General features: G+C 40.7%; 1 protein-coding gene across 1 annotated transcript; it reads left to right on the top strand.

Moving 5' to 3' along the window:
- On the top strand, positions 1-21,618 carry specc1la (sperm antigen with calponin homology and coiled-coil domains 1-like a). The gene is made up of 16 exons (XM_040156478.1): positions 1-163; positions 8,164-8,326; positions 8,446-8,584; positions 8,678-10,311; positions 10,774-10,981; positions 11,258-11,331; positions 12,018-12,193; positions 12,548-12,711; positions 13,227-13,345; positions 14,497-14,587; positions 15,199-15,288; positions 15,381-15,540; positions 15,872-15,974; positions 18,700-18,816; positions 18,928-18,987; positions 20,298-21,618. Exons 2-16 carry the CDS (start codon positions 8,201-8,203, stop codon positions 20,385-20,387), a joined length of 3,351 nt encoding a protein of 1,116 aa, XP_040012412.1. The 5' UTR covers positions 1-163; positions 8,164-8,200; the 3' UTR covers positions 20,388-21,618.
- Positions 21,619-24,694: the final 3,076 nt, after the last annotated feature.

The raw sequence follows: 24,694 nt of genomic DNA, 5'->3' as shown, positions 1-24,694 counted from the left end.
GTGAATCATCCGGCTGCTGCCAACAGAAAAGAGGTGACATCCGAAACCGATGCTGCCTGCTGGCGTCTCGAATTGTGGGATTAGCGACCTATTAGCGACCGCAAATGGACGTTTATCGGACTTTTATTAATCTCTCTAAGATGAAAAATTAGCAGAACCTCAGGTATGAATATTTTTTCATCTTACTGACAGAGCGCTGTCTCTTTGCCGGCTATGCTAACATTGTTAGCCTGACGATAGCCTTAGCCACCTTAAGCTTTGTTATTGCTTACTGACAGCTGAGGTAAAATAACTGACCGAAAAACAACACACACAAACCCACGCTAAAGTAACGTTGACTACGCAGACTTGCTATGTTAGTTTAGTTTTTTTAAAATAACATGATAGTTATTGTTTCAACCCTCAAACCAGATTTTAGTCCAGCTGTCAAGTCAGTAAAATTCACTTGGACCTGTACCATGGATTATTTCAAAATAAGTCTGTATGATGTGTTGACTGCAGTCTCAATTACCCTCACCATTTAACATGCGTTAACATAACCGTCTTTCTTTCTTTTTTAACCAAAGTTGTTACTGAATTGAGCTTGTTTTCCTATGGCGAAGGCAATATAAACAGCAATAATGTTATAGTCGGCTGAAAATTAGTCGCCTACAATCTCTTTTTATTCTGGAGTCTGGTTTCTAAAACAAAACATGAGGGCAGACTTTTAGTCTGGCTAGTACTCTGCACCTCTTAGAAGATAAGTATTTGAAAATCATTCTGATAGGTCTTCATTGACTTTGAATGTAGAGCCCTGTAAAACTGAGAATATCTTTTTCACCTGGCTTTAAATATCCTTAATAAAAGAAACATTGTGTGGTTTGTGTCTTCTCTGATAAACCCTTATTTTCACTCTATGTGCAAATTATCTCGGTTTATCAGAGTTTCTATATAAATATTTTTCAGTGAAAGTTGATGAAGGGTTGTGCGTACGTTACTAGCTTTTAGTGCTTTTGTTTTGAAAGCGTGTGGCCAAATAGGAAGTGAAATTACTGAAATTCCCTGCGTGCCTGACCTCAAAGCTAACTAGCTAGCTGGTTTATCACTTTGGTTTAAAGTTGCCATTTGGTCTCTAACATGATAGTACCGCCGGTTGCTTACTCCGTAGAGTGGCGTAGTTGTCATTTCCTAAAAGGTTTGGTTGTTAAAGTATGTACTTGTGTAACTGAACAAGACACTGTTTGGGCTAACGTTAGCCGTGGTGTTGCTAATGTAGGTGTAACCAAGAACAATGTAAATTTGTCAACCCCCTGAGAAGAATCAACAGTGAACTGATGATACAGCTTGTCATGCGTTTTGGCTGGCCCAAACGGCTTACTATTGCAGGGCTCCTACCTCTGTGTGTGTCTTACTAAATCCAACCCTCTGTCGCCTACTCACGTCATTCAATATTATCGTGTTTAACCAGAGGTGACAGATGTTCCCAGCTTTCCTGGAATGGATTGGACAGAGCAATATTTCACAGCCCACTCTTTAATCAATTTCCAAGAGACTTATGAGGTCTTCCTACTTGGCCGTACCTTATCGTTAAATTGCTTTTAGAAAAATATTTTGGGGGAAACTCTCCAGTCTTTGAACATTTTCCCCCAAGTGACATTGAACAAGGGGAAAGAAAGAAGAATACCTCACATTCACACCATAGGTCAATAAAGTCTTTACTTATACAAATATTAATGCTGTGGATGGCCTTGCTCTACACTGCCAGGTTGATGCTAATGATGTCAAAGGTGGCAAAGAGGTTAATATATCGGGGCATTTACGTCAATGATCCTTAATTTTTATCAGCATGTTGTAGTAGCATTGAAATACTGAAATTGGCGATTGTCTTTTACCTGAAGGCTCAAGGCTTGACAATGTCTGCTCTGTCTCTTGCAGACTGGTGCCTGCTTGTCCTTATACACACAGTCACCCTTGTAGGGTTTACTTTTTTTCCCCTTACTGGAGACGCCACCACAGGAAGCTGATGTTATGTCAAGGAAGTGCCTCCCCACAGTTAAAGCATGAATAAGGAAGGAGAGCAGGGAATGGGGTATTTATGAGTTACTAGACCACTACTACCCCCACCTCCTTTTCTTCCTAGACTGTTTCTTCTTGGTCCTCAGTCGCAGTGGCATGCTTTTGTTCAGCTGTCTGTAAAGGAACACAACGCACATTTGTTCCCTTGGTCAGACTTGGATCGGATCCATTGTATTCATTAACACTGAAATCAAATACTGTAGCTCAGTTTAATTTGAATCAGGACGTGTGGTATTGGCTGTTGGCCTAGTGTGGAGCAGCGTATATTATGCAGCACAGAACAATTTTATTTAAGTTTTTGTTTTTCACATGTAAATAATTCCCTTGACAACCTCCTACCTCTCATGGCATCGCCTAACAGATAAAATGTAATATATATATATTTTATATTTAATAGGTCACTTATATGTTGTAGATTCTGAATATTAATCCAACAATCACCATTCCTCTTTAGCAGATTTATGCAGTTAGCAACAAATCACCTTTGCTAATATTTAAGAAAATGTCTGCCAGTGTCAGAAAAACCTGACAGACTATGGCTTTTCATTTCTGTGCTGTTTATCAAAGATTTTAGCTATATTTAAACCAGAATACATCACAATGTCATGAACAGTAAGCCCAGTGACATGGAGTCACCAGAAAAGTTGTTTTTCTGTTTCAAACAGACAGCATTGTTTTGATACAATATGATTCATCACAGATGTTGGTGTAAACTGCAGTACTGTGAGAAGAACATCTCGTTTAGACTAAATTTTTCAAACTGAACCAACTGAGAGTGCTAGTGTGTATACATTTTGGAGATATATATATATATATATATATATATATATATATATATAGAAAAAAAAATATAGATATATATATAGATATATAGATATAGATATATATATATATATAGAGATATATACATAGATATAGATATATATATAGATATAGATATAGATATAGATATATAGATATATACCATGACATAATTTTTGTAATTTTGCCTCTATACACCACCACAGTGGATCTGAAATGAATACATCAAGATGGGATTGAAGTGTAGACTTTCAGCTTTAATTTAAGGGGTTTAACAAAAATATTACATCAATTGTTTAGGAATTACAGCCATTTTTATACATGGTCCCTAATTCTCAGAGGCTCAGAGTAATTGGAGAAACAAACATAATTATAAATATAAGGATTATTTTTAATGAAAATGAAAAATAATGAAAATTATTTTTGACAAAAATCCTTTGCAGTCTATGATTGCCTGAAGCCTTGAACCAATGGACATCACCAAATGCTGAGTTTCCTCCCTTGAGATGCTTTTCCAGGCCTTCACTGCAGCCACCTCAGTTGCTGCTTGTTTGTGGATCTTTCTGCCCTCAGTTTTGTCTTCAGTAAGTGAAAAGCCCCTGGGTTACTTTCACAATATGCTTTGGGTCATTATCTATCTGTACTTTGAAGCAGCGTCCTATCAGTTTTGCAGCATTTGTCTGAATCTGAGCAGATACTATAGCCCTATACGCTTTAGAATTCATCCTGCTACTTCTATCAGCAGTCACAACATCAATAAACACCAGTGACCCAGTTCCATTGGCAGCCATACATGCCCATCTTCCATTTTTGACAGAGGATGTGGTATGCTTTGCCGTTCCTTTCCTTGTCCCTAATCTTCTCTTCCCATCATTCTGGTGCAAGTCATTCTTGGTTCATCTGTCCAAAGAATCTTGTTCCAGAACTGGGCAGGCTTTTTTGGATGTTTTTCTGGCAAAGTCTGATCTGGTCTTTTCTGCAGTGTTACCAGTGGTTGCACCTTGTGGTAAACCCTCTGTATTTACATTCATGAAGGCGTGTCTTGATTGTAGACTTTGACAATGATACGCCTGCCTTCTCGAGAGTGTACATGACCTGGCCAGATGTTGTGAAGGGTTTTTCCTTCACCAAGGAAAGAATTCTGCAATCATCACCACTTTAGTTGTCTTCCGTGGTCTTCCAGGCCTTTTGGTGTTGCCGAGCTCGCCAGTGCATTCCTTCTTTTTAAGAATGTACCAGATTGTTGATTTGGACGCTCCTAAAGTTTCTTCCATCTGTCCGATAGGTTTGTTTTGTTTTTTCAGCCTAATAATGGCCTCCTTCATTTGCATCAACACCTCTTCTGACCGTATATTGAGAGTTCCAATGAACAGCCACCAAATGCAAATTCAACAGTTGGAATCAACTCCAGACATTTTATCTGCTTCATTTTTCATGAAATAATGAGGGAACAGGCCATATCTGGCCATGAGACTGATTGTCAATCAATTGACCAATTACTTTTGAGTCTATGAAAATAAGGGACCATGTATAAAAATGGCTTTAATTCCTAAACGGTTAATGTGATATTTTTGTTAAATCCCCTTCGATTAAAGCTGAAAGTCTACACTTCAATCACATCTTGATTGCTTTGTTTCAGATCCATTGTGGTGGTGTACGGATGCAAAATTCCGAAAATTGTGTCATTGTCCAAATACGCATGGACCTAAGTGTATACATGAATCATTGTTTTAAAAGGCTCAAAAATGGCTTTCCTGCCGTAGGTCATGTAGACCTACATGGTAAAGTGCATACTATTTTGCAGATTGGGAGAGTGAAAGAAAAGGCAGCTGACTCTGCCCCATTTAACTGCTCTGTTGGTCCCCAGCCTGCGCTCCCATGTCTATTCAGATCCAATGAAAAGGGTTGCGCTCTAGCTAGCAGCTCTCTGTTTCAGACATGTGCTTTGACACACATTCAGCTATTCAGAAAACTGACTAGTTGTTCAGAGCTCATGTCAGTACTCAGGGAAAACGCCCTGCACAATTGAAACGTTATGGACAAATGGATGCATATAGAGATACAAATACTAAACACTAACAATACATAGTTATGTGTGTAAAGACAGATGAGATAGAGAGGTAATATAAAAAAGTGTCCTGATGACTTACATTTCAAACCATGATATCGTAAGCGTTGGGTATTAAGAATAAGCTCATTAAAGCACTACTGTAATATTTAATTTATTTATATATAATATAATGTAATATAACAAGCTGAGTCGTATTATTTTCCTGTATTTCAGGCTGGAGAAGCTAACTTGCTTAATGGCAGACAGTATGAAGTTGACCTGTTACACATTTTGAACTTTCTTTGTTTGTTTTTTTTGTGCCGAAAGGGTTTGTATCAGGGCTGCAACTGATAATATGTTTATTTTCATTACTGATTAGTCTGCTGATTATTTTCTTGAATAATCATTTGGTCTGTAAAATGGTAGAAAATGCTCACTATAATTTCCTAAAACCAAGGCTTATACCATCAAATTGCTTGTTTTATCTGACCAACACTTTATAAAACCTTAAGATATTCAGTTTACTATCTCATATGACAAAAAAAAACACCATTGAAAAAATTGCTCAAGAAATTAATTATTATCAAAATAGTTGATGATTAATTTATTGCCTGTAAACTAATTGATTAATTGACTAAACATTTCAGCTTCACTTTGTGAGAGGCATGCAAAGCAGAGTAGTAAAAGTGCTGGTCATGGCAGACTGAAACACAACAAAAGCTTTCCAGGCAGTTATTTATAGCTCCAGTGCATAAACAACTTAAGACAACCTGTCAACATGTAATGTATTGGTCTGGCCAAGATGTAGTGATAAACTGTAAGAATGGCCACGACATAAAGCCTCCAAATAAGGTTAGGCCAGCGTGAATGAAGATGCATATAAAAACTTTAAACTTAGCAAAGGACACTGACTGGAGATAAGCTGCATAAAAATAATATGCTTCTGAGTATTATGTTGAAATTGAGTTTGTATTGTAACCATTGGTCTGCAGTACAGTTTTCTCATTTAAATATAATATACCTCTGCACCAAGAGCCACAGAGCTGCATAGTCTAACCAGCTGGGACACATTTTTTGCCTTTTCCTCCATATAAGGCAGGAGGATTGATTCTTTTGTTTTTGTGTGGCTCTTTGTATACTTACAGATAACTGTCTATGGTCTGATGGTATGTGACACATATTTTTGTAGCTGTACAGCTTTTGTAAGCATGTTATTTTGAGTAAAGATTTCAAGTTCTTCAACTTGGAAAAAAAACCCCACATTTGTATCTGTACGTGTAATCAGACTTCATAACTCTTCCTAAAGGCCAGGGCTGTGTGTGTTTTTGTGGTTTGGTTATATGAAGTGGGTACTGCTAAACTCTCAGCATCTATGAAACTGGAGGCAAAGGTTAACCCGACATTAATAACAAGCCCAATAAACGTAGTCTTGAAAAGAGAAAAATGAATCACTTCGAGGATTCTGTGCGCTGAAGAAGAAGGTTCGGTGCAGGATGACAGATTTAAAGTAACACCTGTACATGGGAAACGCAGCTGAAATCTATTAGTAAAGTATTTGTTTTTGAGGTAAGTGCACGTGTGGTTTGGTAGCAGGTTATTTTGGATTCTCTGGAAGTATCAGCAAAGAGAAAGTACACAGCATGTGGCAGCTATTGTGTGCAGATCTCCCCCTGCTCCAGCTGTATCAGATTTGAAATTGTTGATTCATTTTTTTGTGTGTATTTATTTATCTAAGATTCAAGGAAAGGTTTCAGTCAATGAACTGTCTAAACATTTATGCTCCTGCTATAATACAATAGTCGGCCTCTCACAGTGTTCTATTTAAAGTCTGATTTAATGCTGATATCTGATTATATTTATTTCCATAACCAAACAAAAGACTTCTGCTCAGGAAAACAACAGAGCACTCACTCAGAAACAGATTGTAGCTGGGTTTCCTGTGTATAATAAATCACTTTAGCTCACTTTTTCCTCTTACAAGAACTCCAAGACATCCAAATCTATGCTAAAGTACTTACTCTTTGTCTCCAGCTATGTCCCAAATCACTTTTCTTGCTATCGTGGCATCAAGTCATGGTCTCTTCAGGCCTGAACACACGTGAACAATACTGAATAATGAATAATAATGCCATAATGTTACAGCCAGTTTCAACACCTTCTCCACTGCCAAATGAACAGTTTATTGGCAAAATTGCAATGGATAACTTCAACATAGTTATAAGTGCTTCATTTGTTTGAGAGAATATTTTTGTATCATGTTTTATTAATTCAGTATACATTTTAAATCATACCCCGCCAAAGAAATCAAGAATTTGCTTTCATTAAATTGCTATTAGGATTCTTTTCTAGGTCGTCAGATTGTTTAAACAGAATAAAGGTGATTGTGAATTGGTATGAATACATCCTGAACAAACATGGCACTAAATGATTTCCTTGGCAGTGCAAGATGAAATGCAGTGCATCAGAGCGGTTGGCTAGTAACAGACTAACAGACTCACATTTTTGCCTCACAAAATATGACAGCAGTTGTAACGGTTAGAGCTTCGACTTTGATCTGTGAGGGAATCTACTTCTCCTTTTTTGGCTCTGCTGATCATTCTGCGCAATGCTAGAAAAAAACCCTTTGTTGCCCATCTTTGTCTGTGCTAAGGTGTAAACTGTGAGACCAAATTCTTTCCACAAATAAATATATACAGATTGCAGCAACCACCCACATAGATTAAACTATGTCTTTATCAGTGTCATCATTGTTGTAGCCCCAGAGCTGCTAGGCTACACTGAGTGAATTATCACAAACACATGACAGCCATCTAGTGGAGGCATTGGTTGACCTGTGGAAGCCTGTAGTTCACTGTTTATCTTGCATTCCTATATCTGGGGTGGTCCTACAGCTGCCTTAACAGCTACCAAATGTAACTGCAATGAAGACAAAATTATTTCAATTGCAAGTATGCATGATGAAAATATGAATAAACAACATTTTAAACTACAATATCTACATAAACGTATCATTGTAGAGACCTGGAGCAAAGGCAGAATTATCCACTGCCACCCAAACACCAACTATCTTAAATAAACTTAAAATCAAAGAGACTGACAGAGATCTCTAGAAGTGCTTAGCTATTCAATGTGGTCTCAGTGTTTTCTAGTGTTTAGGGAACAGCCTCTGTGGAAAGAATTCCCCCTCCATGGAAAACTGGAGCTATCACTATGCACGCTGACATACATTACCTTTGTCCTGCCTCCTGTGCGCACAGATTGAGCTGTAAATGTATCAGCATCAGAGAGCTCAGTATGAAGAAATCAGTCCGGCCGGCGGTGAGTAAGGCGAGTGGAGATCGAGGAAAGGCTGACGCCGCGGCCACCGCTGGCACCGGAAAGCCTGCAGCCAAGACCAGCACCACAGCACCTCTGTCTAAGGTAAGAATCAGCATGTGAAGGACCATTTAGCAGCTGATACATGTCACTGCTTTGCCGTGCTGGAATTTGATTTCATTTTCTTGTTTGTAAGTGAATGTGTTGAATGTTTGTGCTTTCAGGTGAAAAGCAATGATGATCTTTTAGCAGTTATGGCCGGAGGGAATCCTGCATCAAGTAGTGCTGTTTCCAAGACCAAGAGGACGGCCTCCATTGGGACTAGTGCTAACAACCTAGACAGCAAGCCAAAGACTACATCAGGTATATCTAAAATTTCACTCCTAGATATTAATTTCATATTTTGTTATGTTGTTTCACTAGAAATGTAAAAATGACCTTTTCCTCTCTTATCAGGTACTTCATCCAAGCGTACGACATCCTCGACTTCCAAGGAGCCAAATTCATCACGAGACCGTCTTCGGACATCAAGGACATCAGCTGCTAAGAAGCAGTTAGTATCAGGGACTGTAGCTGGGGATGTGGCCTCAGGGAAACGCTCCCGCAGCCAGATCCTAACAGAGTCTGAGGGCCGTATGAGCAAGTCTAAATCAGACGGCCAGATCAGTGATAAGGTGGCTTTGGAAGCTAAAGTAAAAGACCTGTTGGGTTTGGCTAAAAGCAAAGATGTGGAGATCCTACACCTGCGCAGTGAGCTGAGGGACATGAGGGCCCAGCTTGGTTTGGGAGGGAAAGAAGCGCCAATGCAGGAAGAAGCTGGGGAGGAAGAGAAGCCTCAGGTTACAGCCATCACAGCAGCTGATGTGGAGTCCACTCTGATTCTCTTACAAGAGCAGAACCAGGCCATTAGAGAGGAGCTCAACCTACTAAAGAGTGAGAACCGCATGCTGAAAGACCGGCTTAATGCACTGGGCTTCTCTCTGGAGCAGAGGCTGGACGGCTCTGACAAGCTGTTCAACTGTGCTTCCCTGAGCCCAGACCACCTGGCAGCAGGCAGTGGGCAGAGTGATGGTGGAGGCACAGGTACACTGACCTCCTCAGTGGAAGGATCTGCCCCGGGCTCTTTGGAGGATCTGCTCACAGGTCACCAGCATGGAGGCTCAGTGGACAACCTTGACAGTGAATCTAGTGAGGTCTACCAGGCTGTCACCTCCAGTGATGATGCTCTGGATGCCCCCTCTGGAGCCTCCTCATCATCTGAGTCGGAGTGTGCACCCAGCAGGGAGCGCTCACGGAGGGGCAGCAGCGGCAATGCCAGTGAGGTGTCAGTGGCCTGTCTGACGGAGCGCATCCACCAGATGGAAGAGAATCAGCACAGCACTGCGGAGGAGCTCCAGGCCACGCTACAGGAGCTGGCTGACCTGCAGCAAATCACCCAGGAATTAAATGGGGAGAATGAGCGGCTCGGCGAGGAGAAGGTGATCCTCATGGACTCCTTGTGCCAGCAGAGCGACAAGCTGGAGATCTATGGTCGCCAGATCGAGTATCTGCGTTCTCTGCTGGATGAGCATCATATATCGTATGTGCTAGAGGAGGACATCAAGAGTGGCCGCTACATGGAGCTGGAGCAGCGCTACGCAGACCTGGCAGATAATGCCCGCTTTGAGAGAGAGCAGCTGCTGGGGGTGCAGCAACACCTGTCCAACACATTAAAGATGGCTGAACAGGACAACGCTGAGGCCCAGGAGATGATCGGAGCGCTGAAGGAGAGGAACCACCAGATGGAGCGCATCATGGAATCAGAGCGACAGGATCGGACTGCCATGGCAGCTGCACTTGAGGAGTACAAGGCAGCAGTGAGCAATGACCAGGCGGAGCTGAGCCGCTGCAGAGCCCAGCTGGACCAGGAGAGGCAGAGGGTGGCTGAGCTATACTCTCTTCATACTGCGGGGGACAAAAATGACATCTGCCAGCTGCTGGAAGGTGTAAGACTGGGGAAAGAGGAGGCTGAGGCCAAGGCTGCAAAGATGCAGGAAGAGCTGGAACAAGCCCACAGTGAACTCAACAGGCTGCAGGAGACTTTCAGTAAGGTCAGTTCAAACTTGAGGCCTTAAAGAGAACTTGAGATTTAAAATTAGAGGCTAGTACACAGACAGTGTGTGGGTTAAAGATGATAAATAGGTGCTTGACCTAAATGAAACTTTAATCTAGGGTGCAAGAACTCAGGCAAGAGTTTTTGGGTCACCAAAATGAATGTCCCTTTTATTATCGATGGATCAGTACCAGGTTTTACCTTGAAAATGTCACAAATTCAGTTGTCAGTTCTCTAGAGTCGACCTTAAGCAAGGAGTGGAACACATTCCTTGTTTGTACCTCACTAGACAGAGGATAACTATGCTGATATATAATTAAGACACACACTGTACACAATACATCTCTTTATATCTCATTATAAAATGACACTGGTGAAGCTTTGTTGCACATTAGTCAGCTCATTACCTAATGGCTTGTTAATAATTAAATGAAGGATACTCTTCATCCTGTGTGTGCAGCTGGACAGGGAATACAGAGACTTCCAGGAGCAGGTGCAGCAGCAGATGGCCGAGCAGGAGCGCGCACTGGAGAAGCAGCGTGTGGAGCTGCAGGAAAAAGAGACAGAGATCGCCGACATGAAGGAAACCATCTTTGAGCTGGAGGATGAGGTGGAGCAGCACCGCGCTCTTAAACTACACGACAACCTCATCATCACAGACCTCGAGAGTAAGTGGATTGTAAACGCACTTTGTAACTAAGCTGAGTGCACACTTGTTCCAATGGCCAAACTTTCACTGAGTATTAGGCGGCCAATGATCATTTAGAGATCCTGTTGTGTGAAACCAGAAGCAACATCTTCTAAGGCACGGTTTGAGTGAACAGTTATTATGCTCTCTAACTCAAATATTTTAATCTCCAGCAAAACAGTGTCTGTCAAACTTCCTACAATGTCCACTTAGACTGGTGGCATTAATACCACCAAAATGTATCCTCCTATCTCAGACTCTGTGAAGAAGCTGCAGGACCAGAAGCACGACATGGAGAGAGAGATTAAGATTCTTCACCGCAGACTGAGGGTAAGGGTGCTGCACCGGAGTGCAATGTTGTTTGAGAACTGGCGCAGACTCGGGTCAATTACTATTTGCATAAAATTAGTTTGCTTCTTATACACTAGAAGAAAGGTGGACACTAAAGTGAACTGCAGCAATTTTAGTTTAATACTCAGTAAATAGTATATAAAACCAATGAAGAGAAGTATTTGCAGATGCTCTTCTAGATTCACAGAAGGCCACTATAGTTTATATCCATCATTTAGCCAAGGCAATTAAAGCTGTTAATCAAAATGTTATATTTGCAATGGATCAAGTGAGTATGTAATGTGAAAGAATGTAGTGACAAACCCCAAAGAGAATCATCACCTGAATTTGCAGTTTCCCTCCACGGACCTTTTAGGGCCTTTCAGCTCAATGTTTTGGTATCCAGTCCGCAAATGTTTTAATCCACTGTCACCGCTCTCATCAGCCAGGTCTCAGGCCAAATTGCCTCCAAGTGACCAAAAAGAGTAATCAATACTGCTTTAATGATCAAATGTATGATTTAGCCTAAATCATGTCTCTACTGCTGTCTGTGTGTGTGTGTGTGTGTGTGTGTGTGTGTGTGTGTGTGTGTGTGTGTGTGTGTGTGTGTGTGTGTGTGTGTGTGTGTGTGTGTGTGTGTGTGTGTGTGCGTGCGCGCGCGTGCGTGCGTGCGTGCGTGTCTGCAGGAGGAGTCAATGGAGTGGCGTCAGTTCCAGGCTGATCTCCAGACAGCTGTTGTCATTGCTAATGACATCAAGTCGGAAGCGCAGGAGGAGATTGGAGACTTGCGGCGCCGACTGCAGGAAGCGCAGGAGAAGAACGAGAAGCTGAGCAAGGAGCTGGATGAGGTCAAGAGCCGGAAGTAAGAGCTACAGAGAGATGTTTGGAACAGCTCCAGTGGATACACTGACATTGTCTGTCTTATGTTTCTAAACAAAAAGAGGGGGGATGTAACTGCTTATTTGATTATGATGCTGGATGCTTAGTAGCATGGTTACATTTATTTGTCCTTGATGAATCTCACAGTTCAGAAGTTGCTTTTACAGTGCAAAAGAAAAAAGTACAAATAATACATTTTAATTCCTATTTGATTTTAATTGTCCCTACAACAGGATGTAAGCTTCTGAGTAAGAGCCATTCTCAAACCATAATGTGGAAATTGACAGCGTAGGTGCTCTGAGTGTGCATACTGAGTAGAATACTGTATGTTTCCCAGGCAGGAGGAGGAGAGAGGGCGAGTGTATAACTACATGAATGCAGTGGAGAGAGACCTGGCTGCTCTCAGACAGGGGATGGGTCTCAGCCGGCGTTCCTCCACCTCCTCAGAACCCTCGCCCACTGTCAAAACACTCATCAAGAGCTTCGACAGTGCCTCACAAGGTACCCCACAATGTTAAGATATCCTGCTTTCCTCACTTTGATACTGCTCAGATTTCTCAGATTGAGAAATCATGTAAAATATGTATGTAATGTAAAATATAAATTATATATACTTATATTTTCTTTGTTCCCATTGCTTTCCAGCTATTTACATAGAGTGCTGAATCCTTATTTCTCCTCTTTGCCCTTTGATTTAAGGCTAGCGTGTGGATTACTGTTTCAGAGAGTGAAAAAACTAAATGGCATTCATAGGAATGCTGATCTCAATTTTATTATTTGATATAATTGGAAAACCAACAATTTAGAGGTGTATCCTATTTAGCACGCAGTATTTTACTTAGAAATTGCACACTAGTTGATCTTTGGTTCTTAGCTCAGAATTTGTACACAGAAATGTTTTATAGACAGGGCTTCTAATGCAGTTCATTACATCAGGAGTTTATTTAGTTGCTTGTGTGGCGCAGGACTAAACCGAACCAGTTGTGATGAACTGTCCCTTCTCCGTGTTAACTTAGGTCCAACTTCCAACGGTGCCTCTGTGGCTCCAACAGCCTCGGCTGCCCCGCTCCCACGCACCCCCCTGAGCCCCAGTCCCATGAAGACACCTCCAGCGGCTGCTGTTTCACCCATACAGGTACAGGAGGGAAGGCTTTGTTTGAATTTGTTGCTAAAATTTCCTTTTTTTTCCACCTGTGTTACCTTACCATTCTACACTTTTTTAGTGGTTAGTTAGTTGTGAACTTTATTGTCCATAATTTGGAAAGTAGTCTTGGCTTCAATGCACATCTTTTAAAACAACACAAGACATCAAGCCTCTTTATGACACACATTTTGCATGAATATTTGTATAATTATTAGTACAAGTAAAACATAAATGAGTACAGCTTCGAATCTGAGGATGACTTGATTTTTCATATTCAAACCTTGATGATTGGATAAAGTGGGGAGAGGCTATAGAAAAGTTAGTCTGTGGGGAAATGCCTCTAATTTGTACATTAGGATTTAGTAATAACGCACACTTTGGATTTACCAGGTGAATCAGAGATGACAGATTATCTGAATTAGTATCTTTTTGCAGAACTGTGGAATAAGATGGTACACTGAACACAGTGGACATTCATTTATTTAAAGCAATTAGTCCACCTAACTTTTTCTGGTAACACTGGGAACCGGCAGTGTATATGACAGAACATAATTTGCAGGTGAAATAATCGTAATACATCAAAATGCTCATAATTTTAGTGCTGCAATTAATGATGATTTTCATTATTGATCAATCTGACGATTCCCTTCTCATTTAATCATATTGTCTACAAAATGTCAAAAAATAGTGGCAAATGCACATTATAATTTTCCACAGCCCAAGGAGATGTATTCAGATTCCTTGTTTTTCTACATAAGTTCTACATCTACATCTGTTCTACTGTGAAAACCAGATATCTCCAAACCATCGGCTTTTCATGAACGAGCTAAAACAGCTGTTTGTAGCTTTGTGACAGTTGTTCTTTCAGACAATCCACTGGTTTTAAAAAATCTTTTATTTAGCTGAAAAAGTAGGAAGTAGAATTTTATCAACCAGTAAATGAAAATTTATTCCTTTAGATTATCTGAAAAAATTTTAAAAAATGAAAATTTTGAGACACTAAGTTGTCTGTGTCAAAGAAAACAAAACAAAACGTGTCACCATTAACAAATGTCATATGCTACATTTTATATTGTATTTCTCTTAACCAGACTATTCATGGCATTTTTAATACAGAAAACTGTTATTTATTGCCGTTTTAGAGACACTCCATAACAGGGTCTATTGCAGCAGCCAAGCCGCTCTCCTCACTGAGTGATAAGAGGCCCAGCTACACAGACATCTCCATGCCAGGTGAGGCAGCCGTAACCGTGATGATTTACATACGCTCCATATACTGAATTAATAATGACACTTTGTATATTTCAGAACTGCAGCTCTCAGAAATGTATAGAAGGCCAGAATACTCTACTCTTAATTAATGGTAACACACAGGATATGCCAGAGTCCTATGTCCTCTGCTATACTTCTGTCACAGTAAACAATCCTAACTGTCCCCTCTCTCATGAGAAATAAAGAAACAGTGTTTCCCCAGAGGCCTGCAGTTGAGAGTTAGCAGGTTTACTGTACGCTGACGTCATTTTTTAGTTCATCTAAACACTAGAGTGGATGCTAAGGGGAAATTAATAAGCCACTGCATACTGGAGAAATTTCCTCAGTTGATTCTCACCAGTAATGAGTTCAAGTGTTTCATGTGAACATGCAGACTTGGCTGCAGCCTCCAAAGTTCCGTTTATTTTTCTCTGATTTATATTTTTCTTGCTGAGTGAGTTGGCCTTGTGTATCGGTATTTTGAACTCCGTGGGGCTGGAATGTGTCTCCATACTGACCCCGTTACATCTAATGTCAGAGGAAGTGCCTTATAGAAACACACATGTGATGTAAATACTGTGATGTATCTGCAGCTGAGCACCTTCTCAGGGGAACCTCGGCTAGCCGACCTCCATCTGTCCTCCAGAGGGTTTCCAACATGGACTCCACCAAGGCGATCTCAGGTTAGAGATGCTAGTTAAGTTATGAGCAGTCTCCATTTTAGGTTAAAAAAAAAAAAAAATCAGTCTGTGATCCTCTCTCCTTTCCTGAGCAGTGTCCCGCAGGAGCAGTGAGGAGATAAAGAGGGACATGTCGGCTTCAGATGGGGCCTCCTCATCCTCCCTGATGGCTATGAGTGCAGCCTCCTCTCCACTCTCCCTGTCGTCCTCCTCTCCTACCGCTTCCGTCACCCCCACAGCACGCAGCCGTCTAAGGTACTTCCTCTGAGAGCACTGCCTCACGTCTATGTGGTGCTAATTGGTAGAAGTGGATCATGTTATCCAGCAATTGTGCTCACACTGCCTGTTTAAAGTCAGTGTCTGACATTCTCATCAGTGGTTTTAATCTGTCACTTGCTTGTGTGACATCACCTCTTCAGTTGTGATTGGTCTATTGACAAAGCATACAGCCCAAATGATGTCATCTTTCCTAGTTCAGTAAGCATGCATGCTTAGCATATAATGTGTTGGCCTCTCTAATTTAGTAAATCTTTTAAAACTGTGGTAGAGTGTTTGCTTACATGTCTCTTCTGTGTGTCTACTACAGAGAGGAGAGAAAGGACCCGTTGTCAGCACTGGCCAGAGAGTATGGAGGCTCCAAGAGAAATGCTTTGCTAAAGTGGTGCCAGAAGAAGACTGAGGGCTACCAGGTAGGTTAATGCCCGGTCACTGGTTTGTACCAGCTGATTGGAAGTGTCTATAACTCTACTTTAGTGGGGCAGATAATTGACAATAAAAAAACAAACATAGTGAAAGGGGACCTCCACTGATTTTAAACGCTGAAGTTTATAGATCCATAACTTATTCTGAAGGCCGAAGACTACAAGTTTGACAATGAAAAAAATCTGGGGGGTGGGGCGTTAGAAAGAAGTGAGCTTACCAGACCTCTGTAGCCCGGTAATCATTGAGGCTAGCGGCTTGAGGCTAACTCACCCAAAGCTCTGAACAAAAAGCCGGCGGTCAAGTTATATTGTGGGTACTGTAGACACCAGGTTTTGACAAGGAAGGAGAAAGCATTGGATAAAAAAGACAATATCTCTGGTCCTGAATGAGTCAAACAGTAATATACTCAGTGAAACACTCTTTTACATTTGACACAAAAGTCAGTAACACTCACATATGCCAGCCAATCATATCCTTCTGTATCAGTGTCATTAGCAAATGGTCGTAAAAAGGGGATTCACAGTCTGATTAAAAATAGTGGTGATAACTAAAGAAGTTGGCTTTGATAAATAAGAAAAAGGTCCTTCATTTCATCATGGCAGGATGAATGCGCCTGGATCAAATAAGGCAATTCAAATCTGTGTTTTGTGGCATATCGCCAGTTCTTGTCAAAAGCAAGAAGATGACTTGATGTTTTGTAAAGGCAAAGAAAACAGTGTCTGGAGAGCTACAAAAACAGTCAGTATCACAGAAAGACAGCACTGTTTTCTCTTCCACTGGTTTATGAGTTCTATGACAGAATTATTCATTTTGGACTACACATTTGTAATTGATGTTTATGACATCAATTATGTTTGGGTGTTTAGATAAAATTAATAATTTATGAAAAGGAGGTTAACATTTTCTTTTATAGTAATTAGAGCTGATTGTTGTTATTTTTGTTATTTGACTAGTATATATTGTTAAGAGGCTAATAATTTAACAACTGGAGAGTGAGAAAATACTAATCTTGAACCCTGTCTGCTGAACTGTCCCTGAGCAAGCGCTGAGTCTGAAGCAGCTTCCTGAGCTGTGACTATGACGTAGTGGGGTCCAGCACAAAAGTTACAATCTTTAACATTTCAGTCTGAGTTGATTTGGCAGCAACAGTGGTCACTGATAGTAACAGAAAGTGAAGTTTAATACTAAAAGTTCCGGTATTTTTTTCAGAAATACAACAGAGGAGCAACTGATGCATCTGTCTACAGTGCAACCAAAAAAAATCATGTTGTTTTTAATAAAGAAGTCAGTCAATAATCAGCCTTTTTTCATAATGCCATGAGCAACTGTTACCTGATTTCCTAAAACATATGGAATGAGTAGTTTTCCATATAACATTGGTGTACGGTAAGAGGAGTTGGTTACCTTGCTTCAGCTCACTGTGCCTGCTCCTTCATGTTCCATCACTCCCCTGCAATATTTAAAACAAAACAAACACTCTTGTTTTGTAGATGCATTTTGTTTACATACCAGTTGAATTCTTTTAATTTGAAGTAGAAACAGCAGGAAATATTGGGCTTGCATTAGCAGTAACTTAATACAGCTCTGACATAGCATTAGGCGTTTGAACGGTAAACAGCGAGGCTGATATCAGTGAGATCACACCAAAAACATTACATCTGAATGAAATGCTGCGTGATTTCTTACGTATCCCTTGTGCATAGCTAGGCAATTGAAGTACAGCGCAAGTGTGGTGGACTCTGCCACTAACAATAAAAAACACTGTATAGAATGGTACCAACGTAATGTATAATATAAAAACATTAAAGGGCTTTTGCAGAGAAAATGCTGACCACAAGAAGTATCAGAAAAGGGGTTTGGTTTCATGAAAATTTGAAGGATTATAACGTTAACTCTCTTTACCCAAGGTGCGTCTCTTTCCTCGTCCTTTCTGCCTTCTGTTTCAGTCCAGTGGGATGGTGGCGTTGTTACACATACATAGGGTCTTTTTTGGTAGGTTTTATCTGATGACTGCAATTTGGTCTCTTTCCTGAGACGTGTGCAGAAACGTTTATCGTCACCGCACATGTCAGCATGACTTTTAAATTACTTAAATGTCAATCAGCAGATTTGTCAAGAGTCACTTGCCGTACTGAAGCGATGTTTTCGCCTCTTAACTGATGTAAGTTATGGTTACTGTGGCACCTAAGGTCGTCTGCAGGATGTGTGCTACAGCTAATACATCCTGTGAGTTACTTACCTGAAAAAAACAGGAGGCCTTCTGTGAATCATTGTGTATTATCTAGATTACAGTTGTGACACTTTGGAGACTTGAGCATCTAGTTACATATAGCCTCTGGGGGTTGTTGCCCTTGGATCAAGAGAGAGTTGAGAGTTGATGGTGGAAAAGATGATAAATATCATTCGGATGAGTAATGTTATACTTAAAAATCCAGAACTGTCATGAGGAGGAGCTGCTGCTCTTTGAGGTTAAATCATTTAAATAGTTCCATGACAACTTGATTTATTGTGACCATAATATTGTTGGAAGCGATGTTGAAAGCCTGTAATACACAATGTCTGTCAGTGACAGTCATGACTGGTCTTAAAATGTTTTACCCTCTTAGGTGGGACAAGGACCAGAAATTGGTCTTCTATCGATTTTTGTCCTGCACTATAAATGTTCTGTCACATTAAATCAAAGTGTAGATGGAGTTTCGCTGTGTTTTTCAGAACATTGATATCACAAACTTCAGCAGCAGCTGGAACGATGGCCTGGCCTTCTGCGCCGTGCTCCACACCTACCTTCCTGCACACATCCCCTACCAGGAGCTCACTAGCCAAGAGAAGGCAAGTGGAGATCAGAGGAAAACCCCAAACTTTTAATTATCAACACTTCCATCCTTACTCTTTGTTGGACAGTTTCATTGTGTGACTTAAACTCTTTCATCTATTCCTCAGAGGAGAAATTTCACCTTAGCTTTCCAGGCTGCAGAGAGTGTGGGCATCAAATGCACTTTGGTAAGCCTTATATCATTATGAACTAACTTATTATGATTAATATAAATAACAGTAAAAACAGAATAATGTATTAACTGTGCTCCCAGTTTAGCAAAAGAATACATGGTAACTTTGGGTCAGATTTGAAATGCCTTAATTCAGACATTATGTATACTCTGAGGAATGTTTACAGAAACATGTACGCAGATGATGTTTGTCTCTCTCTTTGCCCTTTTTGGAAGGCATTAGGCTTGACGCACATCTGTGCTTGTCCACTATGTTTTTTTCTTGATTGTAGAGTAATTATTTTCTCTAGTCTTTTCTGATAGGCCTTGCTAAGTCATTATGTAAATAGATTACAGCCACTGACATTGCTCATTCTAATCATTAGCCTGCACTGACCTACAGTATGTTTTGCAGTGCAGTGTGTTAGCCATAATTCTGCTTTTAGCCTCACAAACCTCACTGACTTGCTGGTGTGTCAATCATTACAAACCAAAAGTGCGCAGCCAAACCCTCAGAACTTTATTTTAAATTCTACCAGAGATCCCAAAGTTCAGCAAATAACTCTCAAAAACTCTCAACTAGACGTTTTTTTACAAGGTTTTTGTAAATATTCAATAAATGAGATGTAACATGTTAATTACTGAGCACGAGTTCCTGGTACGTGGCTTTTATGAACTTTCGACAGAGCCAGGCTAGCTGTTCCCCCCTTTTCCTTACTTTATGCTAAGCTAAGCTAATTGGCTGCCTGCTGTAGGTTCACATTTACCCTATAGATATAAGAGTGATATAAATCTACCCATCCTCCTCTCAGAAAGAAAGCAAGTAAGCATATTTCCCAAATGTCAAACTATTCCTTTAAGGGGAAATAAAGTGGAAAACTGCATGTTATAGGGTTGAATACGTAAACAGGATAGCCTTGGTTGACATCATGGCTGGTTCATAACGATTAAATTGTCAGGCAGTGTATGTTTTAATGTTAGGTGTGAGCCTTGCCAAAGACATGTCATCTGCCTTGTATTGGACAGGTAGGTTTTTCTGATTCTGATGGGGTTTTTTTTTTGACGTAGAAGTTGTAGTTTGAAAAAGCAAATTCTTCACTCGAGGTTCAGTAACTAGATTTCTTCTGAAGCTTTTAGCCACAACTTGTGTAGTTCATTAGAAATGGAAGTTTTCTCAGTTATTATGGAGATGGTTCAGTTATTTCCACGCACACTCACCAAATGAATTGTGAATGCTCTTGTTAAGTAAAACAAATGGTGAAATCATGTTGTTTTGTTTAGTTTAGCAGTATCTTTCCTCCTTAACTGTATCTTTTTCCAACCCAGGACATAAATGAGATGGTGCACACAGAGAGGCCGGACTGGCAAAGTGTCATGACTTATGTCACAGCTATCTACAAGTACTTTGAGACCTGACTTCCCCGGTGCCACGCCAGCCTCTCCTGAGCTCTCAGCAACATTTCAACGCCACAGTCAACTGTTATACCTCACTGACCCCCTCCCTCACACCACAGCGACACCCAGTCACGCTGCATGCCAGTCCTCAGTATTTAGCAACCCCAAAGGCAGACCACAACCTCACTGGACACAACAGCTACTCCATCCTCCCATTACAACATAGGAGGCACTTTGTGTAGAGTTGTAATCCAAGGGCTTGCCTGTATTTCTACTGTTACACAAGTAAATCTTTAGAGGTGACTCTAGTGACAACATGGTAAACAAAGTATGAACTGAGCAGCGACGAAATCTTGTAGATCATCTTTGCCTTCAGTTCACATCTGAAGGAGCAGCATGGAGGAGAAACCAAGTCTCAGTGCCTTCTACCTGGCTCTTCCTCACAAATATTCCTCCACGCTTAACCCAGTTTCCAGCTGTTAAAGGGGAATTCCAGCGAATCCGACTTTAAGTGCGCTACTTCGCAAGAGGAGAAGTTTTCACAAATAGTCCAAGAGATTTTCCTTTTGTTTGATTGTGAATATTTTGTGGAAAACATGTGTTCCTGCATGACAACGAACCAAAAGTTAGCACTGTTGGAATCCCCCCACAACCCTGATAATTCCCTTTGAAAGGAATTCAGACAGACGCAGCCTTTTTACACCAAGTCTTCCAGACGTTACAGTATGATACAGATGCCTCTCTTTCAATGGATAAAGTGCCTGTGGGAGCTTGATGCAGGAGATGGGCTCTTTCTGTGGGCCACTGCAGAGGCAGTGTCTTTTCACTGCAATCTGTGAAGCTGACGATTAGAGGAGTTGTTGCCAAATATGTTTCAGAGCCTTTCGACGGTCGATTTCTGGCTTTTTGGTCATCAGGACAGACTGACGCTGCAGACAGCTACTACATCAGCACCTGATCATGAGTGACTGTTTGATTTTCAAGCACAGGAATATGCTACATTCTACAACACTACTACACATTTTGTTAAACAACCGTAACACACTCTGATGGTTTTTCACTAATAGATTCATGAAGGAGGACTAATAGTCATTTGATGTGTGTGGAGTTCTGAACACTAATCTTACAACTGTATAATGTGAGTTTCTGCATTTTGTAGGCCTGCATTTGCCATCTTGCACTTGACTTCATTAGGCACATACAGCACACTGAATCATGTCAGCATAACCAACATATGAGTGAGAAGAATATAGTGGGGGGGTTTTTTTAATTTTTTTTTTTTTTTTTTTTTTTTTTTTTTCATAAAATTTGTTTTGATGGACAAGATTAAGTTCTGTTTGAATCAGACAGCCTCAAACTTTATCAGCCTAGGGCTTTAATTAAGAAAAATAGTCTCTCACCCAGGGGCTTCATTTTGGGAAAATGTGCTCTAGTTTTTGGAAGCTAGCAGAGACAGATTCAGAGGTGAAGTCTTGTGTTTGTAGGTCAATGCAGCATCTCATTAAAGGTCTAGTTCAGTTTATTTTGTAATACAGCTATTCCGTTTCTTGCAGAGACTTAGATGAAAGGATTGATACAACTTTCACGTCTGTACAGTACAAATGAAGCTTGAGCCAGCAGCTGGTTAGCTTAGCTTGGCATAAAGAAAGGAATCGGGGAGAAAGAACTAGCCTGGCTCTTTCCAAAGGTAACAAAATCCGCCTGCCAGCTCCCTTTTAAAGCTCACTAATGAGCACATTCTAACAAGAACAGAGGTGTAAAAATTTCAAGTTGTAGTTTTTCACAGGTGGTTATGGCTGGACTTTTTCCTGCAGTGACTTACTGGAGTCTCTGCTGGTGGCAACTGCTCCTGGCAAAGAAAAAGTCCAGCACGTATCCACCCGTGAAACTACACCTTGATGGTTAAGTTAGATTTTGTTTTTTAGCTTTAGAGGTGCTGATAGGCTGATTTTTATCACCGTTTGAAAGAGCTGCTGTTTCCAGTCTTTATGCTAAGATTAGCTAACCGGATGAAATGCTTTGTATGACTATCACTATAGAGAAACTTTGTAGCACACAGTGTCATTTAATTTGTCTGATTTCAGTCAGTGTGAGTCAACTGTGCCTCAGCATACCAAGTTCACTGTATTTATTTGCATGGTTTCCAATCATTGTAGTGAGGTCATTGCCTTGTAAGTGTGTCTGAAGAGTATATGAATTTATTACATAGACAGTAAGTGGCTGCACTGAGATAAGCTTTTTGTATTTCATACTAAATTCCTGCCTTAACAGTTTATCTGAAGCTTCTGTGAGTGAAACTGTGACATTTCAACATACCAAGTACCTGCGGTTAGCTGTCCTCACCAGGCATTTGTGACAGTGTGGAAATAGTTTCTGAAATACGGTCCTCCTCGTTTGTGCCTCTTGAGGAAAACTAATAGTGAATGATGATCATAAACTATTTTGGGAAGTAGGTTGAATTCCCTCATGTGTCTGGTGAAGGTGAATACACACTGTTTTGATTTGGATCAGATGAAGCTGCCAGCTGGTTTCAATAGCAACATCAGAAACCATATTTTTGCCAAGCCACAACACCACAATTTGTACAGCTGCATTCGACATTCAGTGATTTTAAAGTTAGCACAAGAGCCTTCGGCAGTGACAGTGTCTTTTTGTGTACAAGACAGAGTACGAGTGAGTTATTTAATGACATTTGAAAGCGTTGGCTCTCTGTTGATGGATTTTGTGATGCCATGTTGCTGAGGATTATCAGCCAAGTGTTTTATTGTGTTCTGCTTGGTTCCACCGCTGGCCCACATGTTTTATTGCTCCCGACAGGAACATCTGAGAGCTACAGAATGATTTGAAGCCTCTCGATCCTGGAAGTGGAATGTGTTTTGATCACGCTTTGGAGATTCTGGGACTTTGACGAGGTCCATCGTGTGCTGATGTGGAGTGATTGATGAACACTGAGCCCAGCCTGCAGGCGGCTGGCAAAAAGCTAGGAAGCACATTCCACCTCCACACGATGCAGCCATGAGGGACAGGTTACATTGTCTGCGACCTGAGACGATGCCCTTTAAGTGTATGGCTTTACCACAAAGCAAATGTGAACATGTGCATTATGACTTTATTGGGTCCACTTCATCATGCTACATTTATTTTTCTTTGTTTACTTGAAAATGCTCTGAGAATTCAACTGAACCTGCTTGATTTTGTCTTTTTGTTTCCATGTTGCCTTGTTTTTTAACAATCCATGCCACAACAATCCACATGGTGTGGAGGATTTTTTTTTTTTTTTTTTTTTTAACCTAAGAGAAAATCCTGATAACACTATATGCAGTGTTGAAAAGTTCCCAAGGCAAAGTTAAAACTGAATGAATAAATGTGTGTGTGTGTGTGTGTGTGTGTGTGTGTGTGTGTGTGTGTGTGTGTGTGTGTGTGTGTGTGTGTGTGTGTGTGTGTGTGTGTGTGGGTTTTGTGTGTGTGTGTGTGTGTTTTGTGTGTGTGTGTGTGTGTGTGTGTGTGTGTGTGTGTGTGTGTGTGTGTGTGTGTGTGTGTGTGTTTGTAAAGGGATTAAGCTACAGTATTAAGTGCACACTATGATGATAATCAGTTGTAAAAACAGAATGCTGTCTGGTTAAAAAGTGTACAGCAAAGTGCTATATAAATAAACTTGATTTGATTTGATGTCGGTTTTATGTTGCGTGGGTATAAAAGACCGTTTGAAATGAACATGTTTGTTGTCATCACTGTCATAGCAAGTGGTTTCAGGTTTACCTAGTTACATTTTTAGTCCACCTACAATAAATGATGAATAGTGTGTGCAATTTAAACAGTAATAAGACTGTGCCAAGGCTCTGGCACAGAGTAATAAATGGACATTTGGCCTCCACTGTAAGAGGATGTCTAGAGAAACTGGACTACTTTACTCATTGGTCTCAAGTTTCAGACACACCAAGTTCAATGTGTGTCATCGACAGACTCATCTGTACAACACCGCAGGATCCGCCCCCGGAAAGGAAACCGAGGCACAATCAGTCTGATCATGGTTTTTGTGTGTGTGTGTGTGTGTGTGTGTGTGTGTGTGTGTGTGTGTGTGTGTGTGGGTGGTGGGGGGGTGTCTGTGTGTGTGTGTGTGTGTGTGTGTGTGAGAGAGAGAGAGAGAGGGGGCAAGTCTATTCTGTCTGAAGTCTCACTAAAGAAGCTGTGTAATTTCTTCTGATCAGACCTGGTCATTGTGGTTTTAGTCTCTGGACGGAGACGCTGTGTGAACCAGAATTCAGCCAGTTCACTCATCGACCTGACGAACAGCTTCATGTTTGTTTGCTTTTGTTCTTGTTTGTAAA

This window comes from Xiphias gladius, chromosome 19 (genome assembly GCF_016859285.1).
Source record: "Xiphias gladius isolate SHS-SW01 ecotype Sanya breed wild chromosome 19, ASM1685928v1, whole genome shotgun sequence".
Taxonomy (NCBI): Eukaryota; Metazoa; Chordata; class Actinopteri; order Istiophoriformes; family Xiphiidae; genus Xiphias; species Xiphias gladius.
The sequence above is the reverse complement of the archived record's forward strand: the minus strand, read 5'-3'. Positions and strand labels throughout refer to the sequence as shown.